Below are 23666 nucleotides of genomic sequence, written 5' to 3'. Positions count from 1 at the left end.
ATAAAGCTTCCATGGGTATAAGTCTAGAGTCTAGAGTAGATGTGGATTAGCAGGAGAGGCTCTGAACTTTCCCCTCCTGTTCTCTCAGCATCTCACCTACTGTATTGTTCCCTCATCTCGTCCCACCCAATGAATCCTTGCTGTATCCTGTACCAAAAGTCAAGAGAGTTTGGGACATGGCAGAAAAGTCGGTGAGGTTTGGAGATTAGTGAGTTGGGCTCCGGACGCTGCTGCTTTATTCGGACGTGACACCACTGTCCCGCCACCGCAGCCAGCAAGCTACAAGAGAGGCGCAGCGGCAGCGGGGAGTAAACTCGGGCAGATTCCGCTGCCAAAGATCTCCCCACCTTCCCGAATTTCGCCGCAGGCCAGAGGCCGTTCGTCCCCTACCCGGCCGGATCATTACTTGGTAAGCCGCCTCCCTTTCCTGCTGCGATTGCTTGTGTGCACGCGCGCGCGAATTCAGTTCTGGTTCCAGTTTAGTTGACTCATACCTGCAGTTTCCCTCCTGGATACCTGTGTTGTTTACTCGCTTCGCTTTCTCGTGTTCGTCGCCGGCATATCATCAGGGGAAAACAAAAAGGCTAGCCATCTGTGTTCCTCTCCTAGATACTGTCTGTCTATTACTACCTCCGTCCTATAATATAAGATTTTATTACATCCAACATGTATAAGATCTTATACTATGGGGACAGAGGGACTATATATAAACAAACTTGCTACCCCCTTTATTTGTCTGTCTCTTTTGGCCAACCAGATTTGTCCCTTTGTTCTCTGTAGTTTCTTGTACTAGAGCACAGACCTCATTGCACACTGTAATTTCCTACTGCTCCATCCGATCTAAATTAATCGACGCGACTTTAGTACTACAACTTTAGTACAAAGATGATAGTGCTGAAGTTGCATCAATTAATTTGGATCGGAGGGAGTAGAAGATTTGTTGGCCTGGCCATGTCCATTTTGCTGCAAGTGCTGGACAGTGGATATGCTTTCAGAGTTTGACTTCTTTCTTCTATGTAGCCGTGGTCTTATCAAAGATTTCAGGGGGAAATTGCGGGGTGGGGGGACAAATCCCATCCTTTTAGATCTGCCTTTGCTTCATAATAATGTCTTGATTAAGGCTAGGTTTCTGGCTCTCCTAATGATTGCCTCCTGTCCCTTTCCCATGGGATCCATGTGCATGTGCTTAATGCGTTCCTGCAGTTTGTCTCTCCTAACTAGAGTATCTTTTTTTGGTTCTCTTGTCTCTGTATCCAGTTTCCCCTCCTGGGATTCGTTTATATATTGCATATGGGATGGATGGCTGTTAGTATTTACTCCCTCTGTAAACTAATATAAGTAGTGATCTAAACGCTCTTATAGTAGTTTACGGAGGGAGTACTACATGCTTTAGTGTCGGGCTGCTGAGATAACTTGTAGGATGTCATGCCAACATGGTCAGGGTACTACCTGTTTACTGTGTGCCTGTGGCACTATACAGAGGATACTCTGCATAACTTCTACTCCCTCTGTACCTAAATATAAGTCTTTTTAGATATTTCAATATGAACTACTCCCTCCGTCCCATAATATAAGAGCGTTTTTGACACTAAGGTAGTGTTAAAAACGCTCTTATATTATGAGACGGAGGGAGTACATTTTGCTTCGTATGTAGTCCATATTGGAATCTCTAAATAGACTCAGATTTATATACATGAATGAGATGCATCTGGAATCAGTGGCGGAGACCCAAGAGAACACCCAGTACGTGTGTGCAAAATATTTCTTCCTCTGCGCCGAGCCATCTGCCGAAACCCTCCTAATTCTCAGATCAAAAAAAAAACCCTATATGAAAAACTTATGACTTCCTTTACATATCAATTTGGGCAGCCAAATTTGTCCTTTGTTCGCTGTAGTTTCCTAGATTTACCGGCCTGGCTATGAACATTTACTGCACTACCGGGCAGTGGATGTTTTCAGTTATGTGTTTCTGGGAGAAGTTTCGTCCTGGTAGAGCTACCTTGACTAAGAGTAGTTGTGTTTTGCCCCTGGTTATGATTGCCTGCCTGCCGTTCCCATGGAATCCATGTGCTTAATGGGCTCCTGCAGTTTGTCTACGCATACTTTTTTTTTGGTTCCTTTGTCTCTATCTCCTCGTATTCGTTTTACGTAAGCGACTTAAGTATTTACATGATTTACTTTGGAGCTACTGAGATAAATTTGTAGGATATCCCCGTATGTCCACTTTGTAGCTTGGGACTTCTTTCAGAAGTTAGTCTTGATATTGCTGTTCTGCAGGTTTATCGCCATTTAGTCAGATTGTGACAATTGTTTCTTTATGCAGATCTGGCCACGGTTCTGGAATTTTCACCAGTGAGAGAGGGCCCACTCTGCTTGCTTTGACTAGGAGTATGAACTATCACTGACTTGGTGAGAGTATTTTTGTGGTCAGAGAAAAGCTCCATAAGCAGCCCTCTGGTCGTCTGGTTGAATCCCTTCTAATGGAGAGGGTTAGGACCATTCTGACTCATGGATACCCATACCCACATGAGCATTCGAGACATTTCATGATTAGGAAGACTATCAAGCCACACTATTCACACTTTAGTCGCTGGTAAGCAATCTCGGGAGTCTTTGAAAAGATAATTGGAAGCAAAACAAGATGTATAAGTTCCCTGATGCTGTTTCTGAATACAGGTACGTTGCTTGGATATTCTTGGCAGCATTATGGCATCTCCCTAGTTTTCAGTCAATGGGGTTGGATTTGAGGATGAATCTTTCCCTCTTCCTCGCTGTTTATATTTCCTCTCTAATCATCTTCCACGTCATATTTCTTGGACTCTGGTATTTGGATCTTGTTTCTCGCATGGCAGAGAAAAAGCCAGAGATGCTTACTATAATCAAAAATTGCGCAGTAAGTTTTTTGGCATACAATGATTCAGGTGTTCCGTTCATGTTCTCTTAGATACTTGTGATTTTTCTAAGATTTGCATTTTCTGTCACATCACAGGTGGTAAGTATAGCTTGCTGCGTGTTCTACGACCACTGTGGTAACAGGACCCTTTCAAGGGACAAATCTATTGATCATAGAACTGCATTTTCACTGTGGATAAAGCAAAATGAGTACAATACACTGATTTCAAAGCTATGGCGTATGCATAAGTTTAAAGATCATATTTGCTCGCCCTGGTTTGCTCCGGTTGGCTCTGCCAGTGATTATCCACTTCTATCGAAATGGGCCATTTATGGAGAAGTTAGTATACTTCACCTTCTGTTCATGCTTGGATATCTCTTCGGTTTATTTACTGCTTTATTGTTATCTTGTATGTTTGCTCCAGTTAGCTTCCAATGGATCCGAACGCTCCAACATCATTTCACCTGTCTACTCTTTGTGGGATACATTCATTGGTCTTTACATGGCCAATTATGTCGTGGAGCGGTCAACTGGGTATGCCTACTGTCTGCACACATCCATCTGGTAGAATTTCTTTTTGATGTATTATAAACAAGTCAACAAGCCTGCCCCAACTTGTTTGGGACTAACGGCTTTGTCGTCGTTGTTGTTGTATTATATAAACAAGTCAACAGATAAGTTTGCATTCTGTCATCTTCAGAGGGAACTTATGGTGATGAAAAGGAAATGCAATATGTTCGTCATGGTTTCATCTACGTAGAACTATAATATGGTATTCAACGTCCATAGCCCCTTAACAAAATGCCAATGGTTGTTGGCGAGCCATGGTACTGAAGAGTTTATTACCTATATGTCACATGAATATGCTTTAGTGAATAACATGGTGTGACTGGGTAAGATATCCTGAGCTCATTATTACTTATTAGGGTACTGAAGAGTTGGACATGATGATGACCACTTTATTTGTCTTTTTTCACATGTTTGTCTAGCAGATAAGAAAATAGGGTACTGAAGAGCTGAACATGGTGTGCATACTTTGATCATTTACATCACTTGAAGTTTTCAGTTCATGTTTGCTGATTAATGACTAGTAAATGTTTTGCTTGTCATATGCTAGTTTATCACGAGTTGCATTCCATACATGGATGATGCCACATATTAATTATCTTTGCCAGCTTGTTATATTGGATTTTGATTTTTTTCTGCCCTTTTGAGTATGCTCTCCAGCCTCCTGCTTGGTATACGCCTGAACACGTAACATTGGAAAAACCTGAACTTCCTCTTGGAGTTTCTGAGCTCAGGCAGTGTAGCTGACCACAATGTTTTATGATTCCTGGAAACCACGGTAAATATTACCTACCTATGATCTGCACTGTACTTTATGTATTATGACATTCATATACATGTCTTCTTCCTTGCCCATCAGTGTTACAATTTTTTCTTGGCATCGGAGAAGTTAAACTATATATTTTTTAATACAGTATTGTGACGAGAGCTATGTAAATAAGGATGACAAAAGCTGCTCCACAACATGGGCTTAGCCCCAGCCTCTGTACGTATGTGCCTCCAGTCACACTGGTTGAGCATGAGCCGGGTAAGGACGTGCTTCGTGTAGATGCAGATGCGCCTGAGGACTGTGTAGGATACACCGAGTTTTAGCACCACAAAGATATCCTCCAAGTGAGCCAAGTCGCGGATATGCTTGTCCATTTTTTCTTTGGTTAAATAGCATCCTGTAATACCTTCCATGCCCATTCAACCAAGCTTTCTCCACCTCCAGTGCCCTTGGCAACCACGCCGATTGTCAGCTCTAGCAGAACGACACCAAAACTGTAGATGTTAGTCTTCTCGCTCGCCCTTCCATTGTACTGAAAGTATTCTGCAAAATTCGTATTTAGTTAGCATTTGATGAAAATGTTTGAGATTCCTTGATGGATTTGAGACCCATCAGGGGGTCATGTACCCGTGTGTAACACAAATGGTTGACATGTTGTGGGACTGGCCTGGGTTGATAATCATTCGAGTAAGGCCAAAGTCGGCGATCTTAGCATGGAACTCTGGGTCAAGCAAAATGTTGCCTGACTTGATGTCCCGATGGATAATAGCATCTCCCCACTCTTGGTGGATGTAGTTGAGGCCCCTGGCCATCAATAGCGATGGTCAACCTCCTCAGCTAGTACAATGGTGCAAGGGCGCCCTTGCGGTAACGGTGGTGCAACCAGTCGTCGAGGCTGCCCTTCTCCAAGTGCTTATAAACAAGCAGCTTGGCATCTTAGCTGGAGATTATGCAGAGCAGCTTAGTGATGTTCTTGTGATTGAGCCCAATGTCTTCACCTTCGAGCTGAGTTGTTTGTGGTCCGGATTTCCCGTGTTGCATATCTTCTTGACAACCACTATTTTGCTGTTGCGGTCCTTAGTGCCACCATCAAGGCTAGGAGGTGGACACGGTACACCTTTCCAGACCGTCGCTGATGATAAAATTATCCTCAGATATGTTGTTGACCACGTCGGATTTCATGAAGTCCAGAGGTGTGAATGGTGTCCTTTTCCAATCAGTCACGACTTCTTTCACCACTTGTGTGTTCTTCCGGCGCCGGAAGTGCAGCCATATGATGATGCTCATAGAAGTGATGATGACCGTGACATTAAACACTAACAAGATTATCACACACTTCTGGAGGTGGGTGCCTCTGTGGCATTTTGGCGGATTTATCCTCGAGTCCCGCTTGTCACAAAGCCCACGATTTTCATGGAAGTTGTGGTTGTACTTTGCACTTTGCAGAGAGAGGGACACGTCCCCATTGAGCTAGTTAAATGACAAATTGAGGGACACAATTGAATGGTTGCCAAAGTCAGGCAGAATTTTGCCTGTTAGCTCGTTGTTGGACAAATCAAGGACTACCAGTGATGAAATTGTCTCAATGCTCCATGACGGTATTGCACCTGATATATGATTGTTGCTAAGGTCAAGTGATTTGAGATTTTGCAACAATTTAATTGATGTTGGTATGGATCCAGGTATTTTGTTCCCACTTAGTGAAAATTCAGAAAGCTTGTGGAGATTGCTCATGTTGACAGATAGCTCTCCTGAGAGTTAGCTATTATGCACCATCAACACCAATAACCTAGTTCCAAACGTCGGGATCGAGTCGGAGAAGTGGTTGTTTTGCATCTCAATTCGAGAGATATTCGAAGATATGTTTCGTCATAGTGCTAGTGAAGTTGTGCGATATTAGCACTGTATGCACCAATAGCAACCACCATATATTCATCGGAAACTTCCCTGAGAAGTTGTTACCGAGCATAATATTATCCAGTGAGAGGTAGTTGCCAATGCTTGCCGGAGAAACCGTTGTTAGAATCTACTATGTCGAATAGTTTCCCATGAGCGCAAAACTCCTCCAGTAGTGAGCTACACAAGTTTTTGTTGTAGACCTCAATATTTCCAAGCGGCGAGTCCTTCCCAAGTTCTTGTAGCACCTCACCCCGAGAGCATATTGTCGAAAAACTAGATGTATTGGAGGTTGGGAATGAGGTCAGTGCTTCTAGGGATGGGGCCTATGAACTCATTGTTGTATAGGATGATAATGGTTAGTTTCTTGAGAGTCCCAAAGTCTTCTGGTATGCAGCCAGTGAGTTTGTTTGCCGACAAGTCTATCTTAATCAAATTCACCATAGTGATGTTGCACGACAGCTCCTCGGTGAGTCCATTGTCATACAAGTACAAGATCTCGAGCTTTTGGTGCTGCCAGATCCAGACATGGATTGAACCACTAAGCTTGTTGCCCCATGGGTCCAACATGGTTAGTTCCTTTAGGCTTGAGAATGCCTCTAGAATCTCGTCGGTGAAGTCATTCGTGTTGAGAATCAGGTTCTGGAGTGCCGAAAGCTCGGCCATCAGCATTGGCAGAACTGCAATAAAGTTGTTGTTAGTTAGGTTGAGGTGCTTCATAGATGGTGATAACCGGCTGATTTCTTGAGGAGGGAATCCATGGAAGCCATTGTAGGAGAGATCGATCAAGGTATCGAAGCCAGGACCGGGTGTAGAGCGTGATGCCGGGGAATCTCCCAGTGAACTTGTTGTATGAAAAGTCAAGGTGGATCGGGTACTTGAGGTTGCACATAGATGGAGGGATGTTGCCGGTAAGATTCAAAGGCTTGAATGAAAGCCCCATAAATAGGCCTCCACCGCTTTCCACACAGCTGACTGGGCTGGTGTCAGCTGCGTGGCAGTAGGTGGAGGCCTAGTTACGGGGCTTTCCTTCAAGCATTAGAATTTTATCAGGAACATCCCTCCATCTATGTGCAACCTCAAGTACCTGATCCACCTCGACGTTTCATACAACAAGCTCACTGGGAGATTCCCTGGCATTACGTTCTACGCCTACTCCTGGCTACGGTACCATGATATCTACTACAACGGCTTCCATTGAGTGCTTCCTCAAGATATCAGCCGACTATCACCATCTATGAAGCATCTCTACCTGACTAACAACAACTTTTGTGGTGTTTTGCCGACGGCGATGGCCAAGCATTAGGCACTTCAGAACCTACTTCTTGACACGAGTGGCTTAACCGGCGAGATTCCAGAGGCATTCTCAAGCCTAAAGGAACTAACCATTTTGTACATGTTGCACAGCAAGTCAGTGGTTCGATCCTTGTTTGGATCTGGCAACACCAAAAGCTCGAGATATTATACTTTTATGATAGTGGACTCAACAGGAAGTTGTCTTGCAGCATCATTGTGGTGAATTTGATTAAAATAGACTTGTGGGAAAACAAACTCACTGGTTGCATACCATAAGACTTTGGGACTCTCAATAGACTAACCATTATCATCCTATACAACAACGAGTTCCTAGGCCCCATCCTCGGAAGCATTGGCCTCATTCCCAAACTCCAATACATCCAGTTGTTTGACAATATGATCTCGAGTGAGGTACCACAACAACTTGGGAAGCACTTGTCGCTCAGAAATTTTGAGGACCGCAACAACTTTTCTAGCTCACTACCGGAGCAGGTTATGCGCCCATGAGAAACTATTCAACATTGTAGTTTCTAACAACATCTTCTCCAGTGAGCTCCCGAAGCATTGGCAATTGCCTATTGCTGGATAACATTATGCTTGACAACAACGACTTCTCTGGGAAGTTTCTGGTGAATATATGGTGGTTGCCATTGGTACATACATTGCTAATATCTGACAAAACTTCGCTAGCACTGTGCCAAAAGATATATCTTCGAATATCTCTCGAAGTGAGATGCAGAACAACCACTTGTCCGACTCGATCCCGACATATCAGACTGGGCTATTGGTGTTGATGGTGTAGAATAACCAACTCTCGGGAGAGCTACCTGTCAACAGAAGCAATCTCCACATGCTTTCTGAATTGTCACTAAGTGCGAACAAGATATCTGGATCCATACCAACATCAATTGAATTGTTGCAGAATCTCAAATCACTTGACCTCAGCAACAATCGTATATCAGGTGCAATACCGGCATAGAGCAGTGAGATTATTTCATCACTGGTAATCCTTGATTTGTCCAACAACGAGATAACATGCAATATTCCGCCTGACTTTGGCAACCATTCAATTGCATCCCTCAGTTTGTCATTTATGACCAACTCAATGGGAAGATGCCCCTCTCTCTATAAAGTACAATTGTGGCTTCCTTCGAAACCGTGGGCTTTGTGCTAAGTGGGGATCGAGGATAAATCTCCCAAAATGCCATGGAGGCACCCACCTCTAGAAGCATATGATAATCTTGTTAGTGCTCGGTGTCACTGTCATCACTTGCATGAGCATCATCATACGGTTGCTCTTCCAGCATCAGAAGAACACACAAGTGCTGAAAGAAGTTGTGACTGATTAGAAAATGACACCATTCACACCTTTGGACTTCATGGAATCCGGCATGCTCAACAACATATTTGAGGAGAACATTATCAGCAGTGGAGGGTCTGGGAAGGTGTACCGTGTCCACCACCCTAGCCTTCATGGTCTCATTGAGGATCGCAGCAGCAGAATAATGGTTGTTAAGAAGGTATGCAACATGAGAAATCTACACCACAAGCAGTCTGACTCGGAGGTGAAGACATTGGGGAGCATCAATCACAAGAACATGATCAAGTTGCTTTGCAGCATCTCCAGCTAAGATGCCAAGCTGCTTGTTTACGAACACATGAAGAAGGGCAGCCTCGACGACTGGCTGCACCATCATGACCGCAAGGGCGCCCCTGCACCATTGGACTGGCTGACAAGGCTAACCATTGCTATTGATGCATCCAGGGGCCTCAACTACATCCACAAAGAGTGCAGACAGGCTATTATCCATCGGGACATCAAGTCAGGCAACATTTTGTTTGACCCAGAGTTCCATGCCAAGATCGCCGACTTTAGGCTTGCCCGAATGGTTGTCAACCCACGCCAGTCCCACCACAGGTCAGCCATTTTTGGGACACACGGGTACATGGCCCCTGATGAGAATCTCAAATCCAGCAAGGCATCTCAAACGTTTCTGTTGAGATCTAACTGATTGCAAATTTTGCAAAATACTATTAGTACAATGGAGGGGCAAGCTCTAGAGGGCCGATATCTATAGTTTTGGTGTGGTTCTACTAGAGCTAACAACCGACATGGTTGCTGAGGGCGTTGGAGGAGGAGAAGGCCTGGCTGAATGGGCATTGAAGGTATTACAGGATCCCTCTTTAACGAAAGACAAAATCATCAAACATATCCGTGACTCGGTCCATTGAGAGGATATTTTTATGGTGTTGAAACTCGTGTTCCCTACACGAGTCCTTAAGCATATCTATGGCCAAGCATGAAGCGCGTCCTTACCCAGTTCATGCTCATCCAATGCGACCGGAGGCATGTGTGTACAGAGGCTGGGGCTGAGACCATGTTGCGGAGGAGCGTGTCCGAGAGGGGCACCAACAGCAGTCGGTATGGCCGCCGGCGCAACTCTGTAGCGCATACATGGATGAGTTATTAAGGTACGGTCCCTTTATATCACTCGACCCAATTTTCTCGTTGTAGGCAGTCGAGTTTACCAGTTAGCTGTCTAGCCAGACTTATTTATTGCATTTGTAGTTAACATTTGATTGTTTTCTTATTGTAACCAGAACAGGTGGATCATGTTGCCGCTGGTGATCACTTGGCTCCTTGTCTGTCTAACCAGGAGATGGTATGGCTTGCGTCGCTGCGCCAGCGTATCATGTGAGCGGCCGTAACACTGGATATTTTCCTGTCTAACCAGCAGATGGTATGGCTCGCGTCACTGCGCCAGCTACAGTTGCGTTCGGCATTCACGTGACCATGTCCTAGATGAGTTTGGGCTTGTAGAATGCACATCAATAATTGTGTTTGCTTTTCTTTTTCTGATAATAGTGTAGTGGAGTGGGGCAGTGACGCAGTGGAGGAGTTCATTTCTTCAGTCCAAGATGTTGTAGCTAGCTTGTGACTTGACGCCTTTGCCAAATGATTGCCTAGCGATAGCAAATTAAACAATGTCGCAACGATACTAAGGTACTTCAAAAAAATCCAGTCTCCTTATCAAACGCATATACTAGCATGTCTGGATGAGGTTTAGATGTGATCTCATATGGGCTGCTTTCCTAATTATTCACTACCTACAAGTACTAGTGGATGATCCGAAAAACACTTCTATTTGCAAAGACATCTTATATTAAGGGACAGAGGTAGTAACTAATTGTTTTTAATAACACCAATCCTCTATATACCCAATGCCAACTCATATCATCATGCATGGAAAATGACACATCCTTAATGCACCTTCTATTTGAAATATGCCACCAAGAGCTTGTCTTGGTTGGTCTCATCTCATGTTTAATACTCCAGCTGCATTGCCATCTGTTTCTTCATAATTTCACAAATATGTTACTAGTATTACTATTGCGTACCTTTCATTACATTGCATTGCACAATTGATACCCAAAGGCAACCTGTGAGTACGGAAAGACCTAATCTATACCGTGTGAGGTTGACCTACGCATCGCTCCTTTATTATTGACTGCCAGATTTTTTTCTTCTTAATGATCATGGGTTGTAGAAGCAAATCATAACACCAGGTCATTTGGTTTGAGCGATCACAGGACCGCAAGCATCTTGTTTTTTGTAGCAATGTCAGTTCATTTTGTTACACGTGTAACCAATGGATTGATAAGATATAAAAAAAACTACTCCCTTCGACCCATGATATGAGAGCGTTTTACACTAGTATGGTGTAAGAAAGCACTTATATTATAGTACGCAGGGAATACTTACTTATTTAATAACCCGTCGATGTCTCGCCCGTCATGCTTTCAACTCATCGTGTCTTAGCTGATGATTAGTTAGTGGGCTGATTACTGCCTAGCCTAGTGTGTGTTGGGACCCTAGCTTTCACCCTTTTGTACTCCAATTTATCGACTAATTATTTTCTGCCTAACTAACAAAACAGCAAACATTTTCATCTCATTGAAGAAAAAACTAAACAAATCTTCTCGGCTATGACCGAATCAACCCCAACTCGATTACTTGTTTTATGTGTCTTTGCTTGTGTAGCATCGACCATGACCGAATCAACCCCAGCTCGATTACTTGTTGAATAGAAAGATAGGTAAAACAGTAGGAGATGACGTGTTGCTGATCACGCTCCAAGTGAAGACCGACTGAATGTATAGGACCAATTTGATGATGCAACCAGTAGCAGCAAAAATTAACATTCAAGTAGTATAATTTTATATTGTATTTACTTGATATTATTGATATTCATGTTTTTCTCTATAAATTTGGTCAAATTTTATTAATTTTGACTTCAACAAAGATCCATACACATTGTTTTTTTAACATAGGGAGTATCAATTATACGATAACTCTTGTTTCCTCATAATGATTACTTGATTAACTACTTCACCTACAAAATAAGATTTCCGTTTCAAAAAACAAAAGATTTGAACGTATAAATGAATGTAGATATATACCAATAAAATTTCCTCCGTCACTAAGTCAAGGCGGTTGATTACGTATGTGGTATTATTAAAATGGAAAGGCATAGACGTGCAAATGTTGCTAATCTGAAAATTCCTACCACTTCATGACCAAGCAATATTACAGCTGCACCGTCGCTTGTTTCTTCATAAATTCGGCAAATTTATTATTAGTGTCCACCCACCATTACACTGCATAATTGATATATGAAGACAACATGTAAGTGCTATAAAATAAACCTATAGTAGACTTGACTATAAAGTCTATTGTATGAGGTAGTATTTGTCTCACCATGATTTCCATCTTTACGTGACTTCATTTTGGGATAAGACACACCCATGCACACAATTGTAAGAGAAATTTGAATTGCGTCAATGGTGAAAGTTCATACTGGTGGTCTAGGACTGGGATGCATCTAGAACAGGAATTCAAGCATCTGTTGTCCAGGACGTACGACTTATGCATGTGTTTGATATGAAATATAGAGTTGTTCATCTATGCTGCCATAGCGGGCCCTCACTTATCCATTTACATTAGTTGTTTCATGACACTCGTGATGTGTGCTATGAGAAGAGCCAGGATCCATCGCTTTTTCATGCCTCTAAGGCCACAGGAGACGAGTCAGATTGATAGCGGTGCATGCAGGAGGCAGGAAACCCTAAACACCTAGCGGCCGCTTGCCCGGAGGACGCAGACCCTCCATTTTGCAATAATTGTAGCCTAACCTCATGGCATGTGCCTGTTTTACTACTAGTCCTCTCACATTTAGAACCTAATGGACTCATGTGCCTGTTTGGTTTGGAACCAAGCGCAATTTCACAAATCACTGGTACTATCCTTGCACTTGTTGCAAGCTCTGTGTCTAATTTTTTTTTTTGACAAATCAAAATAAAAAACGAGACCAACTCAGGCTAGATGGTCTGTTGACATTTTTTTATAGAAGAAAACTCCATAAACACCAAACACTCTAGCCCAGACTTGAACCCTGATGGGTTGGCTGCTAACTCCCGCGCCTAGCCAACTGAGCTGCGCAGCGGGCACAAAACGAACTATTCTTTCGCCTTTTTTTCACAAATCACATTGATATACTTGTGTAGGCTTCAGCTAGGCTCGATAGAGTTGCTAAGTCGTACAGAAAATCATTATCCACTCATACAACAAATTAGACCAGTATAGTTCAAATATGCCCGAACTTCTTAGCAAAATCATAAAGAATATAGATCAATATTCATCTAACTAAGCGAGCTTTGTCGAGCTCAGCTAGAAAATATGCTTCTCTCTCTAAAATAATAAGGGGAGTATTTTGCCATACAACATACTAGTACTACAAAAGAAGGAAAATTCCACGCAAGAAAAGTTACATGAAGGATCGAACCAAACCTGCATGGGCGACGTTCTTAAAAAACTTACACCTGCAGCAGCAGCAGCTGCTGCTGCATTTTTTCAGGTACTGTTTGCATGTGGGGGCCGGGGCCCACGTGGTGAGCGGCTCGAGTAGAAGAACGTCCACGCGTTGGCATGGGTTCCTTCTAGACGTTGCCACAAAGATGCCTCCATCGGTGGCCACCGGTGCTGGTCATGGACGCGTGGACCGAGCACACGGACGCATGGGCCTCATGGACCGCCAGCTTTCGGCAACGGACGGCGTGGACGCCTGGATACCCATAACTCTGGTTGTTTGATTTCTGACTAACTTAGTTAAAGATTGTCACAATTAAGATTAAACAAGTTTAATCAATTTAAATAAGTGTTTGGTTTAAGCCACATTTTAAGAAAGTCATACTTGGATTCCACATAACAAGGTGTGGGAAGATTCTTTTAGACTTGCTAACGTGTGGTTTTTATTTTAATGAACTAACCTTAAGCAAGCTTGATAAAAACGTAGACAAAATGTGACAATGCTAGTCCTAAAACCAAACGGCAGTCCGTATATAATTCGCATCCGTACAAATACGCCCTTTTGTCTGTATATGTACTACAAGTACGTAGAGTACTACTTTGTCCAAAACGACGCAGATTAGTCCAACATGTTGTAGCTGTAGCTAGCTACTGGCTTCACGCCTTCGCCAAATAATTGCCTAGCTATATCAAAGTAGCATAGCTTGCGCGGCGGCACGCCGCGCCTGGTGATGCATTATATTTAAATAGATCGTAAAGGCCATTGTTATATTTTTAATGACAAAATTGCATAACTAAAATCCAGAAAGAGTTCTAAAAGGTGGAAAATGAGTACATTTATTGCAGCCATGTATGATAAATACTGATGAACGAAAGTATACACGCTAATAATAAGGTTTACTTATTGGCACATTATAGAGACCGTTCTATGGAACATACCATATACAATGATACAACTGCATGAAAGTAAATGATTGCGGATGGCCTAGTTGAGTTAAATCATCCTAGTGTAGCCCCCTGTAAGATAGTTTGTAATGAAGTAGTCAAGAGCTTTTGCAAATTCCTCTACCTGTTAGTCTAACGGGTGTCTTAGCTCCTTTGTATGTAATGATGGGATCATCTCTCTGAGAACGTTGGGGTACATGCGAAGAAGTGCCACGTTGGAGAAATCATTGCATATTATCGCCAAGATCATTGTTTGTCTTGCAAATTCATTATGTTAGGTACTTACTTGCTAGCGAGCCATGTTGAATTTTCATGCCTGTGCGGTGGCACGCCGCGCCTATTGATACTTTATGTGAGAAACTCTATGTACAATAATATTAAACTTCATATACCAATTATTTTATTATTTTATTCACTTTTTATGTGTTCACTTCAAATTTTATATTATGGTGTATGTAAAAAAAATATTGGTACAAATGCTATAATCTTTCATAAAGAAAAATTTTATTGAATGAAAAGAGTCAGTACATTAATTGTACATAAAGAGAATACATATTGATATTGCATGATAAATTTCTGATTCCTTGGTAATTCAAGGCATCCTTGTTTGACCGCCCATTGGTTTTGTGTTCGTAATGAAATGATAGCTGAGGAAGCTCACATCAGTAGTTAACATGATAGAGCTTGTATATGGGGCAGTTGTTCAGCTTCAGTAAAAAAACAGATTGTTAATGCCTTGCAATTGCTTCCGGCTTTTCACCCCGTAAGGGTCTTATTATGTAAGTTAATAGTATGTTATCCAAATTCATCATAGCTTGATGCATCCATACAATAAATATGAGAAGGGATCGTTCAAAAAATTAAATATGAGAAGGGGTTAAAACCATATGTCTAGTATTGATGCCTACATACAACAAATATGATAAGGGGGTAAACCCATATTTAGTCTTGATGCTTGCATAGAACAAATATTAGAAGGGAGTAAATCATGGTCATCCCAAAAACCATATCATCAAATTAACAGCAGATGCAGCAAATGACACGGGACCATGAAGAATATATCCCACACTGGAACCACCGTGGGTTTAACGGTTGCAAATTCCTGCACCAAGGACAGATAGTAAATGTTTGCAGCAATGATGGAAGGGATACCATACCTTAAAAGCACAAAAATGAACCTGAAGCTTAATAACACCAATCAATTAGTGGCCATCTCTGAACCTTTAGTCACAAGAAAAGGCTTCAAAATAATCGACAGAAGCAATCCCTATATGGATTATCAAGAAGAAAGAGGATCAAGAGAAACCTTATCTTATTACATAGCAATGATAGCACCAGAATTTTGACCACTTGCAAATCTCCCTCGCTGTTGAGCTGCACAAAAAATATGAGAGAGAGAGAGATGATCACACGAACCTGGACGTATGCGAAACCTCGTCGCACCATGCAAGGGGATACAACGCCGATGGCATGCATCGCGGTTTGAGTGCACTTCATGTTCAACAGCATCACATAGCAGTGCAATGCGCAACGCCAGGCCGTGCCTTACTGATGGATGTTTCACGTTGAGATCAACATACTCATCCACATGCCCGCAGCATCATCAGCAACAGCCGATCCTGGCTAACAACGGACCACTCCGGCTCCAGCCGCTCCTGCGCAGTGTGGCCGCCTTCGACACCATCCTGCTGTCTGCTGCACCGCCTCCCCTCCGTCTCGACGCTGCAACCTAACCCCTTGTCGGCCCATATGTTGGGTTACGTAGTAATTTCAAAAAATTTCCTACGCTCACGCAAGATCATGGTGATGCATAGCAACGAGAGGGGAGAGTATGATCTACGTACCCTTGTAGATCCACAACGGAAGCGTTTAGTTGATGTAGTCGTACGTCTCCACGGCCCGACCGATCAAGCACCGAAACTACGGCACCTCTGAGTTCTAGCACACGTTCAGCTCGATGACGATCCCGGACTTCGATCCAGCAGAGTGTCGAGGAAGAGTTCCGTTAGCACGACGGCGTGGTGACGATCTTGATGTACTACCGTCGCAGGGCTTTGCCTAAGCACCGCTACAATATTATCGAGGACTATGGTGGAAGGGGGCACCGCACACGGCTAAGAATATGATCACGTCGATCAACTTGTGTTCATGGGGTGCCCCTTGCCTCAGTATATAAAGGATGGAGGAGGAGGAGGCCGGCCAAGGCAATTGGTGCGGCCAGGATGTGGAGTCCTACTAGGACTCCAAGTCCTAGTAGGAGTCCACCAAGAGGGGAGGAAGGGAGAAGGAAGTAGAGGAGAAGGAAAGGTGGCCGGCCCCCTTTTCCCTAGTCCAATTCGGACTAGAGGGGAGGGGGGGCGCAGCAGCCCCTTGGCCCTTTTTCCTCTTCCCACTAAAGCCCATCAAGGCCCATTGCTTCTCCCGTAACTACCCGATACTCCGAAAAATACCCGAATCACTCGGAACCTTTCCGATGTCCGAATATAGTCGTCCAATATATCGATCTTTACGTCTCGACCATTTCGAGACTCCTCGTCATGTCCCCGATCTCATCCGGGACTCCGAACTCCTTCGGTACATCAAAACTCATAAACTCATAATATAACTATCATCGAAACCTTAAGCGTGCGGACCCTACGGGTTCGAGAACAATGTAGACATGACCGAGACACGTCTCCGGTCAATAACCAATAGCGGGACCTGGATGCCCATATTGGCTCCTACATATTCTACGAAGATCTTTATCGGTCAGACCGCATAACAACATACGTTGTTCCCTTTGTCATCGGTATGTTATTTGCCCGAGATTCGATCGTCGGTATCTCAATACCTAGTTCAATCTCGTTACCGGCAAGTCTCTTTACTCGTTCCGTAATACATCATCCCGCAACTAACTCATTAGTTGCAATGCTTGCAAGGCTTCAGTGATGTGTATTACCGAGAGGGCCCAGAGATACCTCTCCGACAATCGGAGTGACAAATCCTAATCTTGAAATACGCCAACCCAACATGTACCTTTGGAGACACCTATAGAGCACCTTTATAATCACCCAGTTACGTTGTGACGTTTGGTAGCACACAAAGTGTTCCTCCGGCAAACGGGAGTTGCATAATCTCAGTCATAGGAACATGTATAAGTCATGAAGAAAGCAATAGCAACATACTAAACGATCGGGTGCTAAGCTAATGGAATGGGTCATGTCAATCAGATCATTCAACTAATGATGTGATCCCGTTAATCAAATAACAACTCTTTGTCCATGGTTAGGAAACATAACCATCTTTGATTAACGAGCTAGTCAAGTAGAGGCATACTAGTGACACTCTGTTTGTCTATGTATTCACACATGTATTATGTTTCCGGTTAATACAATTCTAGCATGAATAATAAACATTTATCATGATATAAGGAAATAAATAATAACTTTATTATTGCCTCTAGGGCATATTTCCTTCAGTCTCCCACTTGCACTAGAGTCAATAATCTAGATCACATCGCCATGTGATTTAACATCAATAGTTCACATCTTTATGTGATTGGTTAACATCTCCATGTGACTAACACCCAAAGGGTTTACTAGATTCAATAATCTAGTTCACATCGCTATGTGATTAAGACCCAAAAAGTGATCATGTTTTGCTTGTGAGAGAAGTTTAGTCAACGGGTCTGCCACATTCAGATCCGCATGTATTTTGCAAATTTCTATGTCAACAATGCTCTGCATGGAGCTACTTCTAGCTAATTGCTCGCACTTTCAATATGTATCCAGATTGAGACTTAGAGTCATCTGGATCAGTGTCAAAACTTGCATCGACGTAACCCTTTATGACGAACCTTTTGTCACCTTCGTAATCGAGAAACATATCCTTATTCCAGTAAGGATAATTTTGATCCCTGTCCATTGATCTACTCCTAGATCACTATTGTACTCCCTTTTTTAACACAGTGTAGGGTATACAATAGATCTGGTACACAGCATGGCATACTTTATAGAACCTTATGGCTGAGGCATAGGGAATGACTTTCATTTTATTTCTATCTTCTGTCGTGGTCGGGCTTTGAGTCTTACTCAATTTCACACCTTGCAACACAGGTAAGAACTCTTTATTTGACTGTTCCATTTTGAACTACTTCAAAATCTTGTCAAGGTATGTACTCATTGAAAAAACTTATCAAGCGTCTTAATCTATCTCTATAGATCTTGATGCTCAATATGTAAGCAGCTTTACCGAGGTCTTTCTTTGAAAAATTCCTTTCAAACTCTCCTTTATGCTTTGCAGAATAATTCTACATTATTTCTAATCAACAATATGTCATTCACATATACTTATCAGAAATGCTGTAGTGCTTCCACTCACTTTCTTGTAAATACAGACTTCACCGCAAGTCTGTATAAAACTATATGCTTTGATCAACTCATCAAAGCGTATATTCCAACTCCGAGATGCTTGCACCAGTCCATAGATGGATCGCTGGAGCTTGCACATTTTGTTAACACCTTTAGGATCGACAAAACCTTCTGGTTGCATCATATACAACTCTTCTTAAATAAATCCATTAAGGAATGCAGTTTTGTTTATCCATTTGCCAGATTTCATAAAATGCGGCAATTGCTAACATGATTCGGACAGACTTAAGCATAGATACGAGTGAGAAACTCTCATCATAGTCAACACTTTGAACTTGTCGAAAACCTTTTGCGATAATTCTAGCTTTGTAGATAGTAACACTACTATCAGCGTCTGTCTTCCTCTTGAAGATCCATTTAATCTCAATGGCTTGCCGATCATTGGGCAAGTCAATCAAAGTCCATACTTTGTTCTCATATATGGATCTCATCTCAGATTTCATGGCTTCAAGCCATTTTGCGGAATCTGGGCTCATCATCGCTTCCTCATAGTTCATAGGTTCGTCATGGTTAAGTAACATGACCTCCAGAACAGGATTACCGTACCACTCTGGTACGGATCTCACTCTGGTTTACCTACGAGATTCGGTAGTAACTTGATCTGAAGTTACATGATCATCATCATTAGCTTCCTCACTAATTGGTGTAGGTGTCACTGAAACAGTTTTCTGTGATGCACTACTTTCCAATAAGGGAGCAGGTACAGTTACCTCGTCATGTTCTACTTTCCTCCCACTCACTTCTTTCGAGAGAAACTCCTTCTCCAGAAAGTTTCCGAACTTAGCAACAAAAGTCTTGCCTTCGGATCTGTGATAGAAGGTGTATCCAATAGTCTCCTTTGGATATCCTATGAAGACACATTTCTCCGATTTGGGTTCGAGCTTATCAGGTTGAAGCTTTTTCACATAAGCATCACAATCCCAAACTTTAAGAAACCACAACTTTGGTTTCTTGCCAAACCACAGTTCATATGGTGTCGTCTCAACAGATTTAGATGGTGCCCTTTTAACGTGAATGCAGCTGTCTCTAATGCATAACCCCAAAACGATAGTGGTAGATCGGTAAGAGACATCATAGATTGCACTATATCCAACAAAGTACGGTTATGACGTTCGGACACACCATTATGCTGTGGTGTTCCATGTGGCATGAGTTTGTGAAACTATTCCACATTGTTTTAATTGAAGACCAAACTCGTAACTCAAATATTTGTCTCCGCGATCAGATCATAGAAACTTTATTTTCTTGTTACGATGATTTTCCACTTCACTCTGAAATTCTTTGAACTTTTCAAATGTTTCAGACTTATGTTTCATCAAGTAGATATACCCATATCTGCTCAAATCATCTGTGAAGTTCAGAAAATAATGATACTTGCCGTGAGCCTTAACACTCATCGGACCGCATACATCAGTATGTATTATTTCCAATAAGTCAGTTGCTTGCTGCGAAGAACGGAGTCTTAGTCATCTTGCCCATGAGGCATGGTTCGCAAGCATCAAGTGATTCCAAAATCCCATCAGCATGGAGTTTCTTCATGCGCTTTACACCAATATGACCTAGACGGCAGTGCTAAAAATAAGTTGCACTATCATTATTAACTTTGCATCTTTTGGTTTCAATATTATGATTATTTGTATCACTATGATCGAGATCCAATAAACTATTTTCATTGGGTGTGTAACCATATAAGGTTTTATTCATATAAACAGAACAACAATTTATTCTCTTACTTAAATGAATAACCGTATTACAATAAACATGATCAAATCATATTCATGCTTAACGCAAACACCAAATAACACTTATTCAGGTTCAACACTAATCCTGAAAGTATAGGGAGTGTGCGATGATGATCATATCAATCTTGGAACCACTTCCAACACACATCGTCACTTCACCCTTAACTAGTCTCTGTTTATTCTGCAACTCCTGTTTTGAGTTACTAATCTTAGCAACTGAACTAGTATCAAATACTGAGGGGTTGCTATAAACACTAGTAAAGTACACATCAATAACATGTATATCAAATATACTTATGTTCACTTTGCCATCCTTCTTATCTGCCAATCACTTGGGGTAGTTTCGCTTCCAGTGACCAGTCCCTTTACAGTAGAAACACTTAGTCTCGGGCTTAGGACCAGACTTGGGCTTCTTCACTTGAGCAGCAACTTGCTTGCTGTTCTTCTTGAAGTTCCCCTTCTTCCCTCTGCCCTTTTCTTGAAACTAGTGGTCTTGTCTACCATCAACACTTGATGTTTTTCTCGATTTCTACCTTCGTCAATTTCCGCATTACGAAGAGCTTGGGAATCGTTTCCGTTATCCCTTGCATATCATAGTTCATCACGAAGTTCTACTAACTTGGTGACGGTGACTAGAGAATTCTGTCAATCACTATCTTATCTGGAAGATTAAATCCCACTTGATTCAAGCGATTGTAGTACTCAGATAATCTGGGCACATGCTCACTAGTTGAGCGATTCTCCTCCATCTTTTAGCTATAGAACTTGTTGGAGACTTCATATCTCTCAACTCGGGTATTTGCTTGAAATATTAACTTCAACTCCTGGAACATCTCATATGCTCCATGACGTTCAAAACGTCTTTGAAGTCCCGATTCTAAGCCATTAAGCATGGTGCACTAAACTATCAAGTAGTCATCATATTGAGCTAGCCAAACGTTCATAACGTCTGCATCTGCTCCTGCAATAGGTCCGTCACCTAGCGGTGCATCAAGAACATAATTTTTCTGTGCAGCAATGAGGATAAACCTCGGATCACGGATCCAATCCGCATCATTGCTACTAATATCTTTCAACACAATTTTCTCTAGGAACATATCCAAATAAACACAGGGAAGCAACAACGCGAGCTATTGATCTACAACATAATTTGCAAAATACTACCAGGACTAAGTTCATGATAAATTTAAGTTCAATTAATTTACTTAAAGAACTCCCACTTAGATAGACATCCCTCTAATCCTCTAAGTGATTACGTGATCCAAATCAACTAAACCATGTCCGATCATCACGTGAGATGGAGTAGTTTCATTGGTGAACATCATTATGTTGATCATATCTACTATATGATTCACGCTCGACCTTTCGGTCTCCGTGTTCCGAGGCCATATCTGTATATGCTTGGCTCGTCAAGTATAACCTGAGTATTCCGCGTGTGCAACTGTTTTGCACCCGTTGTATTTGAACGTAGAGCCTATTACACCCGATCATCACGTGGTGTCTCAGCACGAAGAACTTTCGCAACGGTGCATACTCAGGGAGAACACTTCTTGGTAATTAGTGAGAGATCATCTTATAATGCTACCGTCAATCAAAGCAAGATAAGATGCATAAAAGATAAACATCACATGCAATCAATATAAGTGATATGATATGGCCATCATCATCTTGTGCTTGTGATCTCCATCGAAGCACCGTCGTGATCACCATCGTCATCGGCGCGACACCTTGATCTCCATCGTAGCATCGTTGTCGTCTCGCCAATCTTATGCTTCCACGACTATCGCTACCGCTTAGTGATAAAGTAAAGCATTACAGCGCGATTGCATTGCATACAATAAAGCGACAACCATATGGCTCCTGCCAGTTGCCGATAACTCGGTTACAAAACATGATCATCTCATACAATAAAATTTAGCATCATGTCTTGACCATATCACATCACAACATGCCCTGCAAAAACAAGTTAGACGTCCTCTACTTTGTTGTTGCAAGTTTTACGTGGTCGCTACGGGCTTAAGCAAGAACCAATCTTACCTACGCATCAAAACCACAACGATAGTTTGTCAAGTTGGTGCTGTTTTAACCTTCACAAGGACCGGGCGTAGCCACACTCGGTTCAACTAAAGTTGGAGAAACTGTCACCCGCAAGCCACCTATGTGCAAAGCACGTCGGGAAAACCGGTCTCGCGTAAGCGTACGCGTAATGTCGGTCCGGGCCGCTTCGTCCAACAATACCGCCGAACCAAAATATGACATGCTGGTAAGCAGTATGACTTATATCACCCACAACTCACTTGTGATCTACTCGTGCATATAGCATCAACATATAAAACCTAGGCTCGGATGCCACTGTTGGGTTACGTAGTAATTTCAAAAAAATTCCTACGCTCACGCAAGATCATGGTGATGCATAGCAACGAGAGGGGAGAGTATGATCTATGTACCCTTGTAGATCCACAACGGAAGCGTTTAGTTGATGTAGTCGTACGTCTCCACGGCCCGACCGATCAAGCACCGAAACTACGGCACCTCTGAGTTCTAGCACACGTTCAGCTCGATGACGATCCCGGACTCCGATCCAGCAGAGTGTCGAGGAAGAGTTCCGTTAGCACGACGGCGTGGTGACGATCTTGATGTACTACCGTCGCAGGGCTTTGCCTAAGCACCGCTACAATATTATCGAGGACTATGGTGGAAGGGGGCACCGCACACGGCTAAGAATATGATCACGTCGATCAACTTGTGTTCATGGGGTGCCCCTTGCCTCAGTATATAAAGGATGGAGGAGGAGGAGGCCGGCCAAGGCAATTGGTGCGGCCAGGATGTGGAGTCCTACTAGGACTCCAAGTCCTAGTAGGAGTCCACCAAGAGGGGAGGAAGGGAGAAGGAAGTAGAGGAGAAGGAAAGGTGGCCGGCCCCCTTTTCCCTAGTCCAATTCGGACTAGAGGGGAGGGGGGGCGCAGCAGCCCCTTGGCCCTTTTTCCTCCTCCCACTAAAGCCCATCAAGGCCCATTGCTTCTCCCGTAACTACCCGATACTCCGAAAAATACCCGAATCACTCGGAACCTTTCCGATGTCCGAATATAGTCGTCCAATATATCGATCTTTACGTCTCGACCATTTCGAGACTCCTCGTCATGTCCCCGATCTCATCCGGGACTCCGAACTCCTTCGGTACATCAAAACTCATAAACTCATAATATAACTATCATCGAAACCTTAAGCGTGCGGACCCTACGGGTTCGAGAACAATGTAGACATGACCGAGACACGTCTCCGG

General features: G+C 42.8%; 1 protein-coding gene and 1 pseudogene across 10 annotated transcripts; one reads left to right on the top strand and one right to left on the bottom strand.

The window, feature by feature from the left end:
- Nucleotides 1-35: 35 nt before the first annotated feature.
- Nucleotides 36-10459, top strand: LOC125510451 (uncharacterized). Of its 10 annotated transcripts, none has more exons than XM_087521665.1 (9): nt 36-409; nt 2324-2593; nt 2677-2893; nt 2990-3232; nt 3318-3457; nt 4121-4238; nt 4375-4445; nt 9783-9893; nt 10028-10459. In XM_087521665.1, exons 2-6 carry the CDS (start codon nt 2481-2483, stop codon nt 4149-4151), a joined length of 744 nt encoding a protein of 247 aa, XP_087377791.1. In that variant the 5' UTR covers nt 36-409; nt 2324-2480; the 3' UTR covers nt 4152-4238; nt 4375-4445; nt 9783-9893; nt 10028-10459. The 10 variants fall into 10 exon arrangements, with proteins under 10 accessions (XP_087377791.1, XP_087377789.1, XP_087377790.1 ...); XM_087521663.1 differs by having other exon boundaries at nt 10023-10459; XM_087521664.1 differs by having other exon boundaries at nt 4375-4449.
- On the bottom strand, nt 4615-6845 carry LOC147972753 (proline-rich receptor-like protein kinase PERK12; annotated as a pseudogene).
- Nucleotides 10460-23666: the final 13207 nt, after the last annotated feature.

This window comes from Triticum urartu, chromosome 5A, assembly GCF_056163025.1.
Source record: "Triticum urartu cultivar PI428250 chromosome 5A, HENAU_Tu73, whole genome shotgun sequence".
In the NCBI taxonomy this organism is placed as follows: Eukaryota; Viridiplantae; Streptophyta; class Magnoliopsida; order Poales; family Poaceae; genus Triticum; species Triticum urartu.
The sequence above is the reverse complement of the archived record's forward strand: the minus strand, read 5'-3'. Positions and strand labels throughout refer to the sequence as shown.